Raw genomic sequence first — 16,770 nt, forward strand, 5'->3', positions numbered from 1 at the left:
AACATTAATTGGACTGCAGTCCAATGGAAAAAGACATGACCCAACTAATCGGCCAGGGACAAAGGTTGTGTCCAAAAGGTCAGAGATTGAAAACCACCGGAAGTAGAACAGGGCTATGGAAAGGAGCTCCGTACCCACCATCAAATTGAAGACCAGCCACCGCTCATCCCAGAGAGAAGCACAAACCCCGCATATAGGATGACTGGGTTCAAAACCCTGGGTAGGTTCTGTGAGGCACAGAAAAACAGACGCCTGAAAATGCAACTTAGTCGCAATTTGATGCCCCGATTTGCTTGATGTGCGACTGAGTCTGAATCTGTATACAGTACAAACTGCTACGATGCAGCAGCCTCAACTTTTCTCTATGTCAAGTTCCACTGTGCTTGGTATACAGACTCAGTCTCACACAGATATTCAAGTGTCGCAAATCAAACTAATTAGTACAGTCTCCACATTGCAACACTTGTTTTTACATTCACGTCTCCCTTTCTTTAATGGTACATTATATACATATGTACTCTCTTAAATACATACCCAAATGATGCTGAGGGCAATTACTGAGACAGGCAAGTGTAATATTTCTCCTTTATATATTTTTATACTCAGTTATTTACCCCTTTCTCAGGGACTTATTGGAGAGAGAATTCGGAGGAAGATTTATCAAGGATAAAGTAAATAGGTGGATGTATTGATTTTTTAAATTATTATTATTATTAATCTATATTATAGTTTCTGAAGTTTTTGTAGATTTCATATTATATTACTTGTACTATTCTAGATTATATAAAAATATTACACTAGTATTATATATCATTTTAACATTTGCTCCTATCACAGTGTTATGAATGACTTGTTTATTAATTAAGCTCTACCAGTTATTGATCATTATCTAAATGCCTCCCTTTTATTGTAACACTTACTATATTTTGTTTATTGGATTTGTTCTGTTTGTTTTCCACAAGTGCTTCCTAGTGATAATTTATTTTTATTATCTAATTTTCAGCAGGCACACAGTTAAACATATGTGATTAGAGGCTTGAAATTAAAATTTTTTCATTGTTGGTCATTTACATTAACAAAGTTCTAAAATACCACATCAAAAAGTCTTACTGCTGACAGGGCCAGGATTTGTTGTTGAATGGTTTCCTCGTCATTATAGCCAACCCAAGGAGGAACTGCCGCTTCTGTTAAAAATAGATACAACAGACTCACAATGATGCTGTCAGCAATTCAAAAACAGGGTGCCAAACACACTAATAGGGTTAGATGATGTATTGTGTTCCTAAGAGGTCTTCATGGAATCCATTACAGAGAGAGTGTTCTACACAAGAACATCAGTAACACCCCCCCCCCACCGGGAACAGCGGAGTGCTTTTATAGAGGCCATGAAAATGGAAAACCCCTTCAAACAACAAATGATGCAAACATACTAGGGATGGGTACACACAAAGATTCTCTGTCCAACCATCCAACTAGTTGATTGGTTGGAATGAAAATCTGGTAACATATGGGAGTAAATTATGATCAGCAATTTGCTCCTAAATGCCAGAAAACAGATGAAAATGGACGTCAGACAAGTTTGTTAAATGTTTGATCTAAACAATTTGTTCAAACAACAGTTTTTGTCCATTTTCCGGCGTTTGGGAGCAAATTGCTGATTGTCATTTGCTTTCATACCTTACCAGATTTTCATTCCAACCAATCAACTAATTGGATGGTTGGACAGAAAATCTTTACGTGTGTATGCACCTTTAGTAGTCTTTAAGACCATGAGACGTCAAATGTACAATAGCGGATAATGGCGAACAGTGATTTAACTAAAATTTGCAAACACTGTAGAAATTTTTTTTTTAAGAATGTCATATTATGTGGGTGGCCAGGTTTTAAGAGACTGCTTATACAAATGTAAAAACTAAAAAGTGTGTGTGTGTTTTGTCCAGCACCGACAGAAACAAGTAGTAGGATAAATTAACAGTACAAATAAGAATGTACCTGTCTTTTTTACATTCTTTTCCAGAACAAACTTCTCCTGTTCCTTCTGGAAATCACCAATGATGGTCTGTAAAATGAGGTTTCAGAAACTGTGATAAGGGGGTTATGAACGCCTCAAAATCAATCAAGATTTGTAGCTAAAAGGTTTTCCCCAAAATACCAAGTAAATACCATGTAAATATTTAGCAAAGTCCGTTGATTATGTATTTGAATATCTGCATTTTTATATAAAATTACATTAGCAGACAGAGGGCCTGATTCAGCAGAGGACAGAATTGCAAAGCTGCACACAAGCAGTTTTACAATTCCATCCTTGTTAAAATGCAACAGGTGGTGTCTGACACCTCCTTGCAGGATCTGCGATCCCAGCGCTGCGACCAAGGTAGCAGCTTGGGATCACCATCGCGACATTGGTTGACAATTTGGTCAGGCTGCGGTGGCAGAAGCCTACAGCAGCCTGCCCGGGTCCTGACAGTCTGCGCACATGCCAAGAACGGGTCTGGCACATGCGCAGATTCCTGATAATCGGGAATCAGCATTAGGCTCCTTAACTGCGTCCTCTACTGAATCAAGCCCAAAGTTTCAACGTTGGTGAACATAAGCACTTAAAAATCACCTGCGCACCAGACATGTAGTGGGAAGTAAATCAGACGATGAGGATTTTATATATTTCCAACTTTTCAGAGTCATGGACATTATGGATATGTTAGAGCCAGTGAAACTAAATACCTCCCACTATAGCCACAAAACACTTTGCCACCACACACTAAAATATCACTGGCAAATGTATAGGCAAGTCATACCATGGATTTAAAATTTGACATTTGTTAAATGCAGATTCTTGTGTGTTAATCTGCAGACTCGCTTGCTCAGGAAGAGAGAAGTAGATGAAGAGTATCCTTTCCCCTGTTCTAGTCTGAGATCTTTTGTCTCAGAATAGAGAGACTCCGTAAACGCTGAGCCAAATCAGGAGGGGGGAAAGCATATTTAAGTTGAATTTACTGTTCGTGAATGGAAAACAAAGCAAAAAGGAAAGTCATGCTGAGATTACAAACAATTAAATATGTTAAATATATGCTTTGTAGCAATTAAAAGTTTAATTTGAAATTTCAATTCTAAAAAATATCATCATACAATTACAACTATTAGGGAATATTCACATTGGTATAGACATTGGGAGACACTCTTGAACATGGGGTTAGTGAGGGTTGAGGAGCTAGAACTGAAGGTTAACATTTTATAGTATATAAAAGCTCCTTCGCTCCAAAAGTTGCCCCTAGGAGAGGTTATGTTCAACCTTGGCTTAACACAATACTTTTATGAACAGAGAACCATGTAACTGGTCTCCATAACTGTCCCACAGAAGCTCCATGCCGCACGCCCACAAGGTTCCATCCGAGCGAGTGGAATGAGCGAAGATCCTAGCTGGAATAGGTCGTTCATCCCCCCATATACCTTCCGAATTGTGGCCCATATCCATTTGGCTAAGGTCTTCTTGAACGCTGGCCAACCTCTTTTCGTAGCACCGTAAAGGATAAGTAAACTATCAGTTTCTCTTATACTGGATGTCCTTTCCAGATAAATTCTTAGCACTCTTACAATGCCTGATTTAGCAAAAGTTGGTTTTACAATTTCCTGATAAAGATGAAATGCAGACACTACTTCAGGGTAAAAAAGGTAGTGTAATGCACCCTGTAGAAAAGTGTTTACTTCTGGGATCAGAGCCGATCTCTTTTAAATAGATAAGCTCCAACGCAAAGCCTGCCTAAAGAAATTAAAAAAACTTAGCAAATAAAAATATGAGATATGGTAAGAACTTACCCTTGTTATCTCTATTTCTACGAAGTCCATAGGGTTCCACAGGATACCTTGGGGGTATAGGTGTGACGTCAGTCGCAGGGCACCAAAGAGTTAAGCTTTCAGCCTCCCAGGATGCACTAGGTCCCCCTCCTATACCCCGCCCCCGGGCCAAGGCACCTCAGTTAGTTACCAAGCCATAGGCCGGAGGAGGAGAAGGAAGAGAGAGAACAAAGATCTGGACACATACAAGAATCACATTCTCACCAGAGGGAGACGGAAAACCGGTGACCAGAGCAAAGCCCATCTGCAGCACAGGTGCGACAGGGCGGGAGTCCTGTGGAACCCTATGGACTTCGTAGAAATAGAGATAACAAGGGTAAGTTCTTACCATATCTCATATTTTCTACTTCAGGGTCCATAGGGTATCCACAGGATACCTTGGGGATGTCCCAAAGCAGTATCCTTTAAGGGTGGGGACGCTCCTGTGCAGAAAGGAGAATCCGCCGCCCGAAGGAAGCATCCTGAGAGGCGAAGGTGTCAAACCTGTAATACCTCACGAAGGTATGGACAGAAGACCACGTAGCAGCCTTGCAGATCTGAACTGCCGAGGCACCACGTCGAGCTGCCCACGAAGGACCCACAGACCTAGTGGAATGAGCCTTCAGAGAAGGAGGGACCGGTAGGCCTTCATGAAGATAAGCTTCAGAAATAGCCATACGGATCCAGGCTGCCAAAGTTTGCTTTGAAGCAGGCCAACCCTTTTTACGGAAGCCAAAGAGGACAAACAAAGCGTCCGACTTCCTAAACGAAGAAGTGCGGTCAACATAAGTCCTTAAGGCCCGCACAACATCCAATGAGGCCTCACCCACGGAAAGACCCGGTGAGTTAAAGGCCGGAACAACTATTTCCTCGTTAATATGAAACTGGGAAATAACTTTGGGAAGAAACTCGGGCCGAGTGCGGAGCACTGCCCTGTTCCCATAAAAAACCAAGAAAGGGGGTCTACAAGAAAGAGCCCCTAACTCAGAAACACGTCTGGCCGAAGCAATGGCCAGAAGGAAAACAGTCTTAGCTGTTAGCCATTTAAGATCCACTGAGCCCAGTGGTTCAAACGGCGGTCCTTGGAGAGCCCTCAGGACCACAGCCAAATCCCAAGGCGCCACAGGTGGAACAAAGGGCGGCTGAATGCGGAGAACACCCTGCATAAAGGTGCGCACATCCGGGATTGTAGCAATCCTACGGTGAAACCAGACAGATAGGGCCGAAACCTGTACCTTCAAAGAAGCAAGGCGAAGCCCATGATCTAGTCCCGCTTGCAGGAAGGCGAGAATCCGAGACAGACGAAACTCCCGCGGTGCATAACCTCTCGGTCGACACCACTGGAAGAACGTATGCCACACGCGATGGTATATCCTCGCGGAAGACGGTTTCCGAGCTCGTAACATGGTACGCACCACAGAGCTGGAAAACCCCCGGGACCTCAGCATGGCCGTCTCAACAGCCACGCCGTCAAAGACAGCCGAGTCAGGTCCGGGTGAAGGCAAGGACCCTGAGACAGAAGGTCCGGTCGTAGCGGCAACCGCAGAGGAATGTCCACGGACAGACCCTGAAGGTCTGAGAACCAGTGCCGTCTGGGCCACGCGGGAGCTATCAACAGGAGCGTCCCTCCTTCCTGTTTGAATTTCCGGATTACCCGTGGAAGAAGGGAGACCGGAGGGAACAGGTATGCGAACCGGAACGTCCACCGGACGGACAGAGCATCCACCAGAGACGCCCCTTTGTCTCTTGTGCGAGACCCGTACACCGGCAACTTGTTGTTGTGCCGGGACGCCATGAGGTCGATTTCTGGAAGACCCCACCTGTCCACCAGTAGTTGAAAAACGTCCGGGTGCAGGGACCATTCCCCCGGATGAACGTCCTGGCGACTTAGAAAGTCCGCCTCCCAATTGAGCACTCCCGGGATGAAGACCGCTGATATGGCCGGAAGATTGCGCTCCGCCCAAACCAGGATCCGAGAGACCTCTACGAGAGCCGCCCGACTGCGAGTTCCTCCTTGCCTGTTTATGTAGGCCACGGTGGTAGCGTTGTCCGACTGGACCTGCACCGGGCGACCCTGGAGAAACCGCTGTGCCTGCTGGAGAGCATTGAAGACCGCACGGAGTTCCAAGATATTTATTGGAAGCTCCGCTTCTGTCGGCGTCCACCTGCCCTGGAACAAGTGTGGACCCGAAACTGCTCCCCAGCCCCGAAGACTGGCGTCCGTTGTCAACAGGACCCAATTTGGAACCCAGAACGGACGTCCCTTGTTGAGGTGGGTCGTCTGTAACCACCACGTAAGGGACAGGCGAACCTCCTGGGTGAGCACAATCGTCTGGGACTTCAGAGACTGAGTCAGCCCGTTCCACTTGGACAGGATCAGGTGCTGCAGAGGTCTGGAGTGAAACTGGGCGTATTCCACCATGTCGAACACCGACACCATGGAGCCCAGTAACCTCATCGCCGAGTGTAAGGACACCCGGCGGCTGTGCAGACAACTGCGCACCCTTGACTGTAAAGCAGAGATCTTGTCCTCCGTCACGAAGATCCTTTGCTGTCCCGATACCAATAAGGCTCCAAGATGCAGAATCCTCCGAGACGGGATTAGAGTGGACTTCTGCCAGTTGATTAGCCAGCCGTGCCGTTGCAGCAGTGCAATGGTCAGGTCCAAGTGGCGTAACAGGAGCTCTGGAGATCCTGCCACCAATAACAGGTCGTCCAAATACGGCAACATGCGGACTCCCTGCAGCCGCAGAGAAGCCGCCATGACCGCCATCACCTTGGTGAAAACACGTGGTGCTGTTGCCAGGCCAAAAGGTAACGCCCGAAACTGGAAGTGGTCGCTGCTGATTGCAAACCTGAGGAACTGTTGATGGCGCCAAAGAATAGGGACATGCAGGTAAGCGTCCTGTATGTCCAATGACACCAAGTAGTCCCCAGGTTCCAGCGCCAGAATGATGGACCGTAGGGTCTCCATCCGAAACTTCGGGACCCGCAAAGACTTGTTGAGTGCTTTGAGGTTGAGTATCGGACGATATGACCCATTGGGTTTCTGTACCAAAAATAGATTTGAATAGAAACCCTGGCCCCTCTGGGAGAATGGAACCGCCACTATAACTCCAGCCTGGAGCATAGTGTGCAATACCTTCCGCAGCTCCGTAGCCTTGTTCCGGTCTGATGGGAGACCCGTGGTGAAGAAGCGAGCCGGGGGTCTGTGCCGGAAGGAGAGGGCGTATCCGTGGGAAACCACCTCCAGAACCCAAGTGTCTGTCGTAGTGGTCGACCAACACTGGGCGAACTGTAGCAGGCGGCCTCCCACCCTGGGATCCCCCAAAGGGAGGCCCGGACCGTCAGGCCGCAGGCTTGTCATCTGGCTTGGGGGCCGGACGTCTGGTACTCCATGCCTGCTTCCGGGGCTTGACCGATTTCTTAGGGCCAGCCTGTCGAGGAAACGACTGTGGTTTGGGCCTGCCCTGGGCCCTAGATGACCGAAAGGACGATGGTCCCGAACCAGAAGGAGCAGCGGCCGACGGGAGACAGGCAGATTTGGCTGCCGCCAGCGTGGCCACAATCTTATCCAGATCCGGACCGAAGAGAACTTCTCCGGTAAACGGCAACGCTTCCAGACCTTTCTTGGAATCTGCGTCCGCCTTCCAGGATCGCAGCCACAAGGTGCGACGAGCAGCTACCGCTGCTGAAGAAATTCTAGACACCAGAGTACTAATGTCTAGAGCCGCCTCGTTGATGTAGGTGGCCGAATCACGGAGATTGCCAATCAACTCCGCCTGATCGGCCGGACAGTCGGATTCAAAAGAAGCCTCTAATGAATCCGCCCAGCGCTCCATCGCTCTGGCAACCCAGCAAATGGCCATAGCCGGCCGTGCTGCCCCCCCTGCAAGGGAATAAGCGGACTTCAGGCAGATTTCTACCTTGCGGTCCGTAGCATCCTTAAGGGAGGACATGGATGGCATCGGCAATGTGGCACTACGGACAAGACGGGTCACGTGAGAATCCACCTGTGGAGGGGATTCCCACTTAGCAAAATAATTATCCGCGAACGGATAAGCCACCGCCAGGCGTCTCTGCGGCTGGTATCTTTTGCCAGGTTGTTTCCACGCCTCCTCTAAATGGTCCACCAACTGACCCGAAAGAGGAAAGACTGTGGCATCGCCCTTCACATCTTTGAAAAAGGCATACTTAGATTTAGCCGCTGGGGGAACTTCGTCCTCAATCACCAAGGCTGTGCGGACCGCCCGAATAAGTCCAGGAATATATACTCTGGACTTAGCATCAGCGTCCTTAGTATGGAGAGGTTCCTGATCGTAAGGATCTAGAATCTCCCCATCATCAGACGTCCCTTCGTCATCCTCATAAGGAGCGGACAGAGACGCCACCGGCCTTTTATGAGACCGCATCACAGACTCCCCTTGCAACACATCCGACAAGTGCTGTACAGAACTTGTCAGGGAGTTAACCCACGCTGGCTCCTGAGAACCCGGGAGCGGGGAAATAGGGAGACTGTGGGGTACCACCAATTGTCGTGGGAACCCCTGCATGGGTGACGACACCACAGACTGCTGGGACAAACCCATCGGAGTAAACGCGGGCTGCGGAGCTAACTGGCCCACTAAAGCTGTTAACGCCTGAGCGAAACAAGCCCAGGGCGGCTCCTGTACCGGTGCTGTAACCGTAATAGGCCGCGCCATGGACAAACACTGCCGGCAAAGGCCCTCCGCGCTACCCTCCCCCTCCGCTAACGGTACTTTGCACGTGGTACACTGTAGCCGGAGGGGAAAATCACTTTCAGACATGATGGCACCACGTATGTGACCTCTCTCACCAATTAAGTATTAAATAGGCGAGAGACCACCCTGCAGCACCGCACCGCAAGGGCTTTAGCAGAAAGAACAGGGACAGTAATAAAGCTGACAGTTTAGAGAAGAAAAGATTACAGGCAGCAGCGCTAGCACAGTCACATACAATGCAGAAAAATAACAATTCCTGCACTAACAGCGCTGATCACTCAACTACACAGACACAGGGCCTGGTAGGACACAGCGCTGCATACACAGACCTGACCACAGCGGAGGAGAGGTATGCGGGGGGACCCAGACCACGATGCTTCCGTCCAGCGCTTCCAGCAGCGTTCACCATGCGTTCTGGAGAAGATGGCCGCCGAGGAGCAGAGAGGAGGCTGGCCTGGGGGAGGAGCGCTGCCACAGGACCAGTCGGCAGCATGCAGAGAGGGCTGTGTGCAGCGGGGGAGGCGCCGGCTGTGAGACAGGGAAGGCGCGCTCCCCTGGCATGCATTTAACCCCTGGGACGCCGCAGCGCTACCGCTCTGCTGCGGTCCGCTGTCCCAGGGGGTAGTGGAAGCGCAGGTTGGTCGCCTGGCTCCACGCTGCAGCCAGTCCCCAGGGAGCCCCCTGCCTGGGGACTTAGGACCATGTGATCAGCGGGGACCCACCGCGGGACCCCGCTGCTTACCTCTCTCCCCCTTGAATCCGGCCATGGTCCGGAGCATCTGGGGTCACCGCTAGCTGTGACCCCAGACGCCCACCAGCATCCCCGGATCAGTACCGGCGTTCTGGTACCGGCGGGGTGTAGGGAAGACAGCATGGACGTCAGGACTGACTGTCCATGCTGTTCATCCATATGTGCAGCCACAGCTGCATGAAGAATAAGCTTCAGGGGCTCTTCTAGCCCCCACTCCAACAGGTGCACCCGACTCCGGCCGGGCACCAAACTAAACTGAGGTGCCTTGGCCCGGGGGCGGGGTATAGGAGGGGGACCTAGTGCATCCTGGGAGGCTGAAAGCTTAACTCTTTGGTGCCCTGCGACTGACGTCACACCTATACCCCCAAGGTATCCTGTGGATACCCTATGGACCCTGAAGTAGAAAAGAGGAATAAGAGACCTAGGGGTAAATTTACTAAGATGGGAGTTCTATTTAAGTGATGTTGCCAATAGCAACCAATCAGATTCCACTTCTCATTTATCTAGCACCTTTTAGAAGATAATACCTGGAATCTGATTGGTTGCTTTGGCCAACGTAACTTCTTATTGAACTCCCATCTTAGTAAATTTACTCCCTACTATTTATTACACCAAGCAATATAATGCTTCCATACTCTATTTCTGGCTTAAATTGATCATAGTCTGAACTACTGAATTCGAAAAACCCTTCTTTAAGATCTTGACTTCAAGAGCCAGGTCATTAAATTTAACCGATGGATGCACAGACAAACAATCAGCCCCTGAGACAACAGGTCCTGCTGAAGTGGAAGTCTGATCACTGGACCCACTGCCATGTTTAGTAGCTCTGAGTACCAAACTCTCTTTGGCCGGTCTGGTGCCACTAATACTGTATCCATGGAATGCTTTCCTTTTTTACATTTCTGAAAACTGAAGGAAGCATGAGTATTGGTGGCAAAATGTAAGCCAGATGAAAATCCCAAGGGAAAACCCATAGCATCAACTCTAAAAGCTAATGGATCCCTGACTCGGCAACAAAACTTGTCCAACTTGTTGTTGATCTGAGAAGCCATTAGGACCATCTCTGGTTGACCCCACCTCTTTACCAGACTGCTGAAGACTTCTGGATGCAGAGAACATTCCCCTAGAAGAAAGTTCTGGCTATTCAGAAAGCCCACCTTCCAGTCCTCTATTTCTGGATTAAAGACTGCAGATATCGCTGGAAAGTGATCCACTGCCCAAGATAGGATCTGAAATTATACTCTCATCGACCCCCAGCCCCCCGACAGGCGTTCCTTGAATAAGAGAATGTGGGCACAGATTATTTTGGGTTTATGCCCTTCCTGCCAAGCAGCCTTATCCTGGAGTCTTGGAAGCCATTTACCTGGCTCCTTCTTACTCGTCCGAAGTGGTCTTCCTCTACCTGCAAAACCTTGAAACAAGGGTCTCTCCCCCCTGGCCCGAGAAGACGTAGATGACTGCACCTGTTTTAAGAGGGGAAAATAAGTACCGAATATTAGACTGAGAAGATTTTCCTCTAAAATTCCTTATCGAGCTCTGGGCCAAACAAAAACTTTCCTTCAGAAGGTAAACCTTCTGTAAATGTATTTGTCTTGACACCAGTATTCCATGATTTTAACCCTAAAGTCCCAGATTGCCAAAAGAACTGTCTATTTATCACCCTGGTCCATTTTAATCAACTGAGTAAAAGCTACTCTATTACTCTGGCTGGTAACAAAATTAGACTGTTCCTCTTGCATAACAGAAGCTATAGAAAGGAACAAAGACCTAGCCCAAGTTGGTCCTTCTGCAGGGCCGGCAGGGACATCCGCATCTGATCACTGATCATAAGCATCCTTGCAAGCAACGCAGCATGTGTCCAATAGGTAATTTAGCCTGACAACGTGTACAAAAATGATGAAAACTAGATTTCCGAAAGTACTCCCTTTCTCAGACATTTTAGCAAATATCACAAGGGGAAAGTTCCACAAAATGCAGTCTTATACGGAGTATTTGCACAGACTACATATAAAGAAGATACAAATATCTAAATAGCAAAAAAAAAAAAAAAAATGAGGCTTCTAAGATACTTATCCCAGGTCTTCCAGCCATGTGGAGTCCCTGAGAGGAGTGGGAAGAGTAGAGCTTCAGCAGTTATCAATCAGTCCGTAATTCAAGTGTTGGATTGTATCATGTGCTGAGTCTTCCTCCAGGCTGCCAGATTGTCAGCATTACCACAGTGAGTTACCAATTTTGGTTAAGGGTATGCCCAGGGTGCATAGTTCACTTCTCTGACCCTTTCAGTAAAAAGAGAGAGGAGCACAATGCCGCAGATCCAGCCACCCCGCTTTCATTAGGCAGGGTGGTCTGGTCCGCATACACTTCTTCTGCTGGCTGATATCATCCGTAATGGCCAGCAACTGTGTTTAACCCAAAGTGTACTGCATAATCTGCTCTCATTAATAGCCTCTGCAGTGCCTCCTGACAAAGCAGCCCTCTCCGAGAGAGAAATATACAGGAAGGTCTAGGAGCGTAATGCAGCATCTGTGAGAAGACAGCTCAGCCGTACCCCGACATAGGGTCCCGAGGTCCGCTACTCTACGGCCATACTGCCCGCAGCTCGGCAGCAGGTCCTGTATTCGGCCTCATAAACTAGGCTTACGCCGTTCCGCCAATCTTATCAACCGGTTCTCAGACACTAGAAAAAAAATAAAAAGGTGCAGGTAACAAAAATAAAAATATACTAGCTAACCTAGTGCAGACCTACTCCTACTGATGAAGTGGTTGGAAGGGAGGAGCTTATATGCAACAAAAAGGTTAAACTATTGTGCTAGCTCCTCAATCCTCACTAACCCCACTGTCAAGAGTGTCCCACAGACAGAGGAAGGAGAAATAGGCTTATTCTACATATATTCCAAAATTCACATAAAACACAAATAAAGGAGAGTTTTAAATAAGCTGATAATGAGAGCACACCTTATCGATGATTCCATCAATCTTTCCTTCTTCAACAGATTTTTTGATGGTGTGTGCAGTTTCAGCCACAGATTCAGATATCTTTTTTGTAGCAACTGAAGCAAAATTCAAGAGATAACCTGGAACAAGAACAAAAAATAAATGTAACCAGACCAATGATATTTTACTTTTATACACAGTCATTGCTTAATACAATTACTGTGTTTAGAATCTAAGCTCTCAAAACCAGTGCCCTCTTCTCTCAAGTGCTTTTTTTCACTCAAATTTCACAATCCTCTTCTCCCCACTACCTATGGTATAATGTACGGATTGTATGGGGTGTCCGCTCTATTGCATGTGCACGCCGTTCGTTCATCACATCTACCCATCTACTGTGCTGCACAGCAGATGAGACGAGGCAATGAAGGACGTCCTGCTGCTAAATGCAGCATGGAACAACATATTGCTTGTTCGTACACCAGATCATGCTATTTGTACAGCCGGCTCGGTATATCGTTCCATTGCGTCATGCAGTCGCTGGGTACACACATCATATAGTGTGTACCCGCAGCTTTAGTCACTTTTGTCTTGTCCATACAGTTTCTGTATTTTGTAAAGTGCTGGGGACCCCTTGTGACAACATAAATAAAGGAGAACAACATAGAAGCCTGCTAAACCCACCCCTGCTGCTAGGCCTTGTTCACACGCTATTACATGTGGATGAAATAACGCACTTAGACATGTTTACAGGAGACATCCTAAAGAAAAAAATTTCAACCTAGGATTGTTAGGTGTTGTCAGAGGCTGTAACGAACCACCCATCTTACACCGCCTTTAAAACCACATGATCTCATTAAAACGGGCACTCATTTGTAAGACAACCCATTATGAAAGTGTTCTATAATGGAAAGTCACATTATTACCATTCCATAATTCAGGACTGAACAACCAACTGTCTCATTCTCATCACAATCACCAGTATTACCAATAAAACCACTATTGATGCAGGGCAAAAACAAATGGTTGACTGGCTGGAAACCAGTTTAGACATCAGATAAAAGGTCTGAGCTCTTCTTACTTGACGAAATCCTAGGATGTTCTTTCTACTGCTTCTGTTGAACCCAGTGTAGAAAGAACCTTGGAACTACTTTTTGTCTAGATGGAAAGATCAGGAAAGTGCCCCTCCCCAGTTTTTCCTCTTTCCTCCTTCCCCTATACAACTACACTGATATGCTAATAAAATAAAGCTTTATATGCCCCTAAATAAAATACTCATTAGCGAGACTATAAAATGAAAAATATATAATAACAAAAACCTTAGCAACTGGCAATTGTTAAACATAATATTTAGTTAAGGAGCATGGTTCCCACACTTTCTTGAAGTATGGCACCCTAGAGCAGTGGTTCTCAAACTTGGTCATCAGGACCTCACACAGGTCACGTTTTCCAGGTCACCCCGTAGGTGCACAGGTGTATTCATTACTCACTGACATTTTAAAACCTCCACAGGTGAAGCTAATTATCTCACTTGTGATTCTGTGAGGAGACCTGGAAAACATGCACTGTTTGGGGTCCTGAGGATAGAGTTTGAGAACCTGTGCCCTAGAGTATCAGCATTTTTTTTCACATCACCCCTAAGCCAAAAGTTTCTTGAGAAATTCAAAAACAAAATATTAAGTTAACTAAATTGTGCTCACCAGTCATCCAGTTCTGTAGTTCTGGATAGGGTTGTGCTTGTTTGTCCACATATTTTATATTGTGCAAAACCAGTGCTGGTGGCTGCCAATCACAATGATCACAAATATGATCCGGTTCTGGACCACCAACCGGTGGCACCCCTGCAAGTACTCCACAACATCCAGCTTGGGAACCACTGGTTCAGGACATTAAAAGGTCTATATTGCAAGTTAAAACATTACCTGACTGATTTAATGGAAATGTAATTACCAGCAACTTGCAGGCATCGGCAAGATTCTGGCGAGTCTGCAAAATGTTTTAAAGCCCCAATCATTTAAGAGGCAAAACCAGGTTGGCTTTGCCTTTTAAATTATTGAGACTGTAAAACATTGGGTAGACTCACCGATGCCTGCAAGTGGCAGGCTATTACATTTCCCTCATAGTCTTCAAATTATTACTGCTAGGATGGTCAATGTTTGTGGACGTTTCACTATGTTTCAGTCTTGTGCCAGAAGAGCCCTTTCAGTGTCAAAAGGAAATGAGGAGGTGGTAAGGGGTTCACTTTCAATACCTTAATAAATCGCTTATTGTTTCCTTTGGGTAATAAGTGATAGAAAAAGAGCCTAATGTCAATAATCATAAAATTCTAACCACCAGAGATATGGCCCAGAAGCAAGGGCTGTGGCTGGGCACCAACCATAATACAAATGGGTTACACATCTGTGAATTTCCTATAAATGTTTAATTTCTCTCTTTTGCCATTTCGATATTCCACCATGATTGACTCCCACTCTGTACCAAACAATCTACACACTACTCCACTTATATTTTAAGAGCTCATCACCAGAGAATTCTGTAGTGATTTATACAGCATAGGAGGGGATGCTTACTATGTTATGTATAGTACAGGGCTCCATCTTTATAAAAACCAGACAAAACAAAAAGGTCAAAACTGGTGTTCTAGTAAGCATAGTTTTATAGAGCAGGTAACCTTATTAATACATTTTAATGTACTTCTGAAAAAAAACTTTAAATGTATTTTAAAATAACTCAATTTTAATGGATACCTTCTTAATCAAATAGTAAATGGTGGTGCTGAGCTGAAACAGAGCAGGGTATACCATCATAGAACTATACTGAAGCACCATGGGGGGGGTTATGATGCATGCTTGTTTTTGCAGCACAAGAGCCAGTTGTCTCCAAGGGTGAGGGGGGCACTCACTATGCTTTGGAAGCCTATTCAGATAAGTAGGGGTCCAATTAAAGATGAAACTATACTTAATGCAAGATTGGCATCATAAAAATGAATATTTTAATGAGTGAGCATGAGGTTGCATACGTCAAGCTAGTGTAACTTATTCTCACTTCCATAGGGAGGTGTAATGCTGTGACTACATCATCATGGTCCATCCCATCAATGTTTGATGTGAATTATGTCATCGAACACTTGGGAAGCCTGTGCATGTCTGGCCCTCTGTCTCAGGAGTCATGGACAGAAAAATTTGGGAGTCTCTTGGACATTCAGGATGAGTTGGTAAGTATGGCATACAGTAGAATTGAAATAAGGAAAGCCTTAAACAGGGGATGAGTGTATGGTTCACATTTGGGATTATAACAGGAGTAAGGGTGTACCACTGTACATTCTATATCTAACATCTAATGATCAAGAGATCCTTTTTTAGAGCTTCATGTTAGCAGAACCACAAATACAACAATAGCAAAGATTGTAGTAAAATAGCCAACAAGATACTGTGGGGTCAATGTACTAATCCTTGGAGAAGGATATAGGACCAACCAATCAGCTCCTGTCATTTTTCAGACAGCCTGCAACTGACAGGAGCTGATTCTTTCTCCAGTTTATCTCCAAGTTTTGCTAAATCTTAGTACATCTAACCCTGAATCACTCAGTTTAAAATCCTATCTCCGTTTTCTTCCCTTGGGTTCTACAGCAGAGGCCACTTACTAGGGTAGTATCTGCAATGTCAGTTGTTGACTCTACTTGTAAAGCAGTGTTACATGAGGTTACACGTGTAGTATAGACACACAATAGGCGGGCAGGTGCGGGAGATGATCCGGGAAGATACCATCATCTATGACATTATGCAGTGGCTGAGGGGCAGCCTGTCACAGAGCTGCTGCCGTTAGTAGGAGCATACAGGGGACATACATGTAACTATTAGTGTTCAGCACATGAGGTCACTTACTCCCGAAGCCCCTGGCCTGTGTGAGCAGCACATCTTCCGCCTCCTGCACGGGCTCCGCGGGGCCCCTGACTTCTTTTTGCTCCTCACTGACGGCGCTCTCCTCGCCCGCGTCTTGCACCTTAACCTCGATATCCTGCGTGTCCAAGTCCGGGTCCAGCCCCAACCAGCTGCCCAGACCACGAAACATGACAGCAGGTGTGCCCGATCGCCGACACCGCTGCAGAACTCTCGCTCGGTCTGAGGTTCCCCGGGAATGTTGTTGTTGTCTTGGTCGTTCGAGGTTTCGAGCGAGCAAAACTTCCTGGTTTTTCGTTGTTACGTCACAAAAAGACAGCCCAACCAATGGGATAACCCGCGGCTGTCACGTGGCGCTGTCAGTCACGGCATCCTCAGAACCACAGTCACCTACCTTTGCCCCGCCCACCATATCGTTGGCGGCCACGTGACATACGCGAGCTTGTTTACAACAGGGTGCGCGCGCCTGCCGAGGAGTCACGTGATAAGCGCCATGCACTGTTATGGTGATGAGATAGAGGCAGAAAGCATTGGCAAAAAGTCAGCAGGTCTGTCACAGTGACTAGAAATGATCCATCATGCTATGGTTGCGGCTAGATGCGCTTCATCGAACGGT

The 16,770-nt window shown here is 46.6% G+C and overlaps 1 protein-coding gene across 1 annotated transcript in view; it reads right to left on the bottom strand.

The window, feature by feature from the left end:
- SYAP1 (synapse associated protein 1) overlaps nucleotides 1-16,500 on the bottom strand; it is a 46,452-nt gene extending 29,952 nt beyond the window's left edge. Inside the window, exons 1-4 of the mRNA XM_088449515.1 lie at nucleotides 16,140-16,500; nucleotides 12,280-12,398; nucleotides 1,993-2,059; nucleotides 1,111-1,184 (exon numbers count right to left, since the gene is read on the bottom strand). Of these exons, the coding sequence (XP_088305641.1) occupies nucleotides 1,111-1,184; nucleotides 1,993-2,059; nucleotides 12,280-12,398; nucleotides 16,140-16,326 (447 nt within the window). The 5' untranslated portion in view covers nucleotides 16,327-16,500. The remainder of the gene's footprint in view (nucleotides 1-1,110; nucleotides 1,185-1,992; nucleotides 2,060-12,279; nucleotides 12,399-16,139) is intronic.
- Between the last annotated feature and the right edge of the window lie 270 nt (nucleotides 16,501-16,770).

This window comes from Taudactylus pleione, unplaced genomic scaffold (genome assembly GCF_031769625.1).
Source record: "Taudactylus pleione unplaced genomic scaffold, aTauple2 ptg000487l, whole genome shotgun sequence".
In the NCBI taxonomy this organism is placed as follows: Eukaryota; Metazoa; Chordata; class Amphibia; order Anura; family Myobatrachidae; genus Taudactylus; species Taudactylus pleione.